The sequence below is a fragment of the Camellia sinensis genome, chromosome 9 (genome assembly GCF_055761805.1).
Source record: "Camellia sinensis isolate YWXY chromosome 9, ASM5576180v1, whole genome shotgun sequence".
NCBI lineage: Eukaryota > Viridiplantae > Streptophyta > Magnoliopsida > Ericales > Theaceae > Camellia > Camellia sinensis.
In genome coordinates this window covers 83,954,590-83,960,989 of record NC_138969.1, presented here as the reverse complement: position 1 = coordinate 83,960,989, position 6,400 = coordinate 83,954,590, and the positions used below count along the sequence as shown (strand labels likewise).

At 32.6% G+C, this 6,400-nt stretch overlaps 1 protein-coding gene across 6 annotated transcripts; it reads left to right on the top strand.

Annotated features, from left to right (window-relative positions):
* Positions 1-1,130: 1,130 nt before the first annotated feature.
* Positions 1,131-5,911, top strand: LOC145798674 (uncharacterized). Of its 6 annotated transcripts, none has more exons than XR_014340051.1 (6): positions 1,131-1,939; positions 2,783-2,909; positions 2,994-3,074; positions 3,924-4,025; positions 5,016-5,142; positions 5,670-5,911. XR_014340051.1 is itself a non-coding variant. In XM_082887200.1 (6 exons), exons 1-5 carry the CDS (start codon positions 1,871-1,873, stop codon positions 5,109-5,111), a joined length of 420 nt encoding a protein of 139 aa, XP_082743326.1. In that variant the 5' UTR covers positions 1,185-1,870; the 3' UTR covers positions 5,112-5,142; positions 5,670-5,911. The 6 variants fall into 6 exon arrangements, 3 of the variants coding, with proteins under 3 accessions (XP_082743327.1, XP_082743326.1, XP_082743325.1); XR_014340050.1 differs by having other exon boundaries at positions 1,147-1,939; positions 2,783-2,854; positions 4,969-5,142; XM_082887200.1 differs by having other exon boundaries at positions 1,185-1,939; positions 2,783-2,854.
* The last annotated feature ends 489 nt before the right edge of the window (positions 5,912-6,400 follow it).

Below are 6,400 nucleotides of genomic sequence, written 5' to 3'. Positions count from 1 at the left end.
TTCTTAGTATTTTTTTTAGATGAGAGAATTATCTTAGTATTTGTTTTATATATATCTGTTGAAAACAATTATACATTGTAATTTTTTTTTATGAATTCGGAAGAAATATTTAAAACTCATAAATTCATCCAAAATGATATGATAATAAAATTGGAGTCGACATTATTGGTTGTATAACAAATCAAAAAATCATACATATCATAACACATAATTTTATCATATATCTAAATGTCTTCTTTTTTTTTCCTTTTTTATATCATATTAAAGTTTAATATTTTGATAATAATCATATGTGTTAGACTTTTCAAGGAATTAAATGTCTTTTTTTTATTACAAAAATGTCTAAGACCCCCTTTTTTTCCCACCCCCTTTGACCCCCTCTCTCTCTCATTGGTTGGATATTCTTTTTCTTTTCTTTTTTTTTTTGTTTCCCTTGTCCTCCAATCACCACCTGCCACATGTGTGTGGGGTGGTGATTGGACGGGGTCTCCATCACTCCTCTTTTTATTATATTATATTAAAATTTAATATTTTGATAATAATCATATGTGTTAGATTTTTTAAGAATTTTTTTTTATACTTACTCTTAATACATTAAAATGTTATTATGAGGGATAATAATCATATGTGTTGGGGCTTTTCAAGGAATTCATATGTGTTAGATTTCAAAGAATTTTTTTTATGCTTGTTTTTAATGTATTAAAGTATTATTATGAGGGTAAGACTTGGGAGTTGGGAGAAGTTAATAAATGCTATGATTTTTTTTTTTAAATCAAAAAATCAGGAAATTTAAATTGAGATATTGGAGCTCTTACAAGGCTTGGGATTAAAAATCTCATTTTACTTAATATATAGTATAGATTTTATATATATATATATATATATATATATATTTTAATCACACCTTTTAATTAACATGTGATTAACGATCACATAAGAAGAATTAAAAATATTTCACTTTTATTAAAAATATGATTAAAAAATTAATAATTTTTTAATTATACTTAATTTAATAAGTAAGGTAATATTTTTTTTAATGACACATTTTAAATAAGTATGATTATATTTTTTTTCATCACAATTCAGGTGTGATAGTATATAATTTTTCAATTTAATTTAGACGACTCTTTGAAACACCCAACTAGATGGCATTTGCTAAACAGGTTCTCCAATTAATTTGCTCTGCCTTTTCTTTTTGAAACAAAGCCCTAGTTAATTCGTTCTTATTCACATCTCTCTCTCTCTCTCTCTCTCTCTCTCACACTCACAAACCCTCGTCCCATGGCTCCAAAAGCCCTTCATCTTCCACATCCGAACTCGCCCCCACACCTTCTCCTCCATCTCCGGCACCAAGGACCTCCAAATGGTTAACCTAACCCTCCTTGTCCTCTCTCGCCCCGAGGTCTCTCAACTCCCCCGATCTTACAAACCCTAGGCCTCGAATATGACGAGAAAGTACTTCATTCAATCGGCAATGAATTCCTCAAGGTCGTCGTCGCTCAATTCAACGCCGTTCAGCTCCTCATCGAGCATCCCAGCATCTCCGTATTGGTCCGTGAGAGCTTGGTTCGTCGTGCTAAGGATTTCAACATCGTTCTCGATGATGTTGCGGTCACGCACTTGTCGTATGGGTCTGAGTTCTCCAAGGCCGTGGAGCAGAAGTAGGTGCCACAGCAAGAGGCGGAGAGGTCGAAATTCATGGTGGCCAAAGCGGAGCAAGAGAGGCGAGCGGCGATTATTTGGGCGGAAGGTGAGAGTGAGGTTGCGAAATTGATTTCGGATGCGACTGCGGCTCTTGGGATGGGTTTGATCGAGCTTAGGAAGATTGAGGTTTCGAGGGAGATAGCAGCGATGTTGGTGAAGACTTCGAATGTGGCCTACCTGCCTAATGCAAACATGTTATTGGGGCTCAATCCTTCCGTGGCTGGCCGTTGATTTGGTAATTTCAGTGACCTTACACTGTTTTCTGTTTCAATTCATGAATTCTTGAAATTGGGCTTTAGGAGCTTACTATATTGATTATAATTGTTCTAATGAGCTGAATAACAATTAAGTTCGAATAGATTTGTTTCTGTTTGACTTCAATCTTCATGGAAGTGTCATTTAGTGAATTGGGTTTTTGATTTGAGATTTATGTTGGTGTTAAATATGATAATTAGGCAGCTTTTTTTTAATTTTATTACTTATGAGACTATTGGGCATGCAAGTTCTTCTTGTGATGATCTCTTAATACTAAAATATATCTAATTTAAGGAGTGAAAACAAATGCATAAAAGATTTATCATGCCTTACTCTTGGAGGTTGCTAAATCCATGGTATTTTTTATGGGTTCACAACCCTCCCTCTTTTACGAATGGATCCAACTATGATGAGAGATGGGTCTCTGTGAATCAGTTAAAGAAGAGTGTGGTTTAACAATTTCCAATTTACATGTCTTTGTGCTACCTTCGCTTAATCATCATGATGTAAAATCACTGATGTATGACAGTATGAGATAGGCTTATCTGGACACTAGTTTTTGTCTTATAAGTAATCCTTAAACTAACCTAATCAAGCAGGTTGTGAAATATGTATGCCTAATGCTTAAAATTCAGTCCCTAGTGGATATCATATGAAATACAAGTATACCTGAGAATTCAAAGTTTATTATAATTTCTGAGTAGATATATTTCTTTTAACTGCCTTTTCTATTTCAGACTATTTCATGAGAAATAGACTTCACTTCCATGTTATTACATGGAGGGTCAATACTACTATTTTAACTGGTTGCTAAATAATGTAGGTGGGCAGAGATACACAACCTGTCATGCGGGAAGCTTACAACATGTTTAGAGATGGTGGTGATCCAGAAAAGGTTTGGTTGATCTAATAGAAAGCAATGCAACTTGTGCACTTCTCTCATTAAGAAGGTTTAAATTCACTTTAATATCTAAATTTTTAGCTATGTCAATAGCATTTATTTTCAAAATTTTCATTTGAATTTTTCTGTGTAGCTTGTTGCGGCATTTTCAAGAGGCCGAGAGAGTGAATACTTCTATGCTTCTTTATACGCTGGGCTTTATTATGAATCTCAGGTTTGTTAATTTCTAGACATTCAATCGTTGTTATTCTAGGCCCACAATTATGTTATTTGTTGTAATCCGTTATTCAAAACCATCAATTCTGGTGAAACAAAATTTCTTCACAAAAATAACATTGTGTTTCATTCTGTCATGTTGCATTGGGTTTTGAGCTATGTTAATATTAGTAGCTACCTTGTTTCATTGGTCACTGCTGTGTGGTGCCTCCGTTTGAGGTGTATTATGGTCTTATTTTTATGATCCAAACCGTTTATTTTGTAGGGTTTGTTGAGTACTTCATGCCTACCAAAAATCATATTAATCGGATATCAACAACTATATGATCGATAACCAAAAAAATAAATAATAAGTTTTTCTTTTGAGAAATAGCATAAACAATATGGAACTCGATCATATAGTTATTGATATCCGATTAATATGATTTTTGGTAAGCATGAAGAACTCAACAAACCGTACAATATGAACGGTTTAGATCATAAAAATAAGACCATAATACACCTCAAACAGAGGCACCACAGTCACTGCTGTGCTGACCCCTGTTCCGTTTTTAATCACACTTAAAAATGTGATTTAAATGTTATTAATCACTTAAAAGATGTGATCTAAATGTTATTAATCACGATTAAAAATGTTTTAATAACACTCCCAAAGATCACACTTTGACAAAACTTAAAAAGTGTGATTAAATAACATAGATCATACCCCAAAAAAAAAGTGTGATCTTTATCTGTTTTTGTAGTAGTGATTTTTTATAATGTATATTTATTTGTCCTACCTATTCGGTCCATGGAAGTTTTTTTTTGGTCATCTTTTTCTTTTCTTTTTATTTTTTGCTTCTGGCAGATACCTACTGAGATCCTCTTACAAGTTCTTGGACCTTCCAAAGTTTACAAGCAAGTGATCACGAAAGTAATTAATTCTACCATAGCTGAATATGTAGAAAAGGTATATACATTACTCTTTACCCCTATTATGTTTACAGTGAGTTTTTTGTGGAAAATGCTTGCCTTTTTTTTATTTTATTTTATGCATTAGCATTTCTTATTTGTTTTATTTTTTTAAAAAAATAAAATAAAAAATTAGGGGCCTCTTTGCCATGCTCAATAGGAAATAATAGGTGACCTCCTTCAATTGGTTTTGTTTTCATGCGATTGATGGGTTATTCAATTCCATAAGAACAAAGTAATTCAATACCATTACCAATTTTGTTATGTGATACAAAAATTGTAGGTATATGATTTATGACCTTGTTGAACATGAGTATCAAAAAAATGGTTTAGAAACCAGTATTTATACTAATATTGTAATATGCAATTGGTAACACATTGGATTAATTGTGCATCTATTTTGCAAGTGCATAAATTCAATGTTCTGATTGGGCATCTTTCATTGTGCACTAGTACTTTGTTAATTACAAAGGAATTGGTAATTTCCTTCTGCAATAAAAACCTTTCATATGAAAGGTAAAAACTTCCATGGACCGAATAGTTAGGATAATACATTCATTTTAGTAAGTAGTAATGCAACATGATATTTTGATATGTCGTAACAAATTAGAAGTTAGCAATTTTATTCTGTTGAATACATTTGTATTTCCATTTTGTTTTTGGCCAAACACAAAGTTTAGTTAGTTACTTGGGTGTCACTTTCTTGAACCTTTAGTGGGGTTGCTTTGTTTTTCTCTCTTCTGTTTTTAATTATATGTTTATTTGTGTTTTGAGCTGATTTGAAGGTCCGTTTGATTTAGTATATCTATCTTGGGTTGATTTTTTGATTTGTCTTTCAAGATTAGAATGTAATCACTTGCATAGACTTTTATTCACTGTCAAAAACTTATTGTGGCAATTATTATATGCAAAAGAAGTAACTATGTTTGTAATTTTTGAAGAATGTGAAAGTTGCTGAGTTTGATGGTCGACACTTGTGTTTGCTCAGTTCTGGAATATGTGGAAGGCAAATGGGTCTGTGAGGGTTCTGGTCTACAAGGTGGCCTGGGAGAAGACCAAGCACGAAAGTACTTGCGGGATATAGTTTCAGGGTTGATGTATCTTCACTCTCATGTGTGAGACCAACTTGTCCCCCTTTTTTTAATGATAATTTCTATTAAAACATATTAGGGGTTTTGTTATGTGATCATTTATAGGAATAGGGATGCACGAAAATACCCAGAAAACCAGAGAACCAAACCAACCTGTGACCTTTATAGGTTGGGTTGGGTTCATTCAGTGTTTCCAATGTTCGGTTTTGGGTCTTAAAATCATCAACCTAATAGGATTGGGTTGGTTCTTGATTACCAACCTGAGAACCAAACTTATATGTATAAGTATTGCATAAATTTTATTTATGTTGACATGTTTTCATGTAATTGGTCTACTGCAGATACTAAGATGGACTTGATTGCACTTTATCATTTCATATAGATGATATAATTCACATTTTAAAATGTACACTTGAACACCAGAAAATGCTCGATACTTCTCCTACTATGTCTTGTGGTCTGTTTTACATGAATATCGGTTGTAGTTTGCTTATTTTTGCCCCTTCTCGTGTTAACAAAGGTTATGTGGATTTTTGTTTCTTGCTTAACAGAATATTGTACACGGGGATATTAAACCTGATTATCTTTTGGTCACTGCTGGCAGCACAGTGAAGATTGGCGATTTCAATGTCAGCCAGGTTTTTGAGATATTGAGCCTTGCTTCAACCCTGATTTGATCAGAATAATTGTGTAAATATGTTATTTTCAATTCAAGTAATGATATGCAGGAATTTTGAAAAATGTTTGATGATTTAGTGAAGTTGAAAGGAAATTTGTTAATTATTGTTCCTAAGGTTTTTATTTTTTAAATGCTATTGTTCCTTAATTGTGATTGGGTTGAATGAATTTTGTTCGATATGGGATTGAATGTTTATAAATAAAAATTGATTGTTCTCACAAAAAAAAAAATAATAATAATAATAAAAAGAGATTTGGCGACTAAAAAATTGGTCGGCAAATTCTTACACTTTTAAGATTAAAATTGTTGGTGGGCAATTTCTTACCTTTTGGCGACTAAATTGTTAGTCGGTGATTCCTCGACTTTTGGTGACAAATATGTTTGGTCGTGGAATGTGACAATTGGCGACTAAGATATTTAGTCGGGAAAATATCACTTTTTGTGACCAAAGTATTTTAGCGACAAAATGGATTAGTCTCAGTTATATTTAGCGATCAAAAATTTAGTTGGCAAATTCAACTTTTTTTGATCAATAAAAATTTTAGTTGCAAATTATTCTTGCTGATTCTCAATTGGAGACCAAAGTAGCGATTAAAAAAATTG

Bases quoted from the DNA above. Each gene is read 5' to 3' on its own strand.
- LOC145798674 (XM_082887199.1), top strand. From the start codon at position 1,871: ATGTGGCCTACCTGCCTAATGCAAACATGTTATTGGGGCTCAATCCTT. The intron at 2,855-2,993 runs GTTTGGTTGATC...TTTTCTGTGTAG, and splicing joins ATGGTGGTGATCCAGAAAAG to CTTGTTGCGGCATTTTCAAG. The intron at 4,026-5,669 runs GTATATACATTA...CTTGCTTAACAG, and splicing joins TAGCTGAATATGTAGAAAAG to AATATTGTACACGGGGATAT.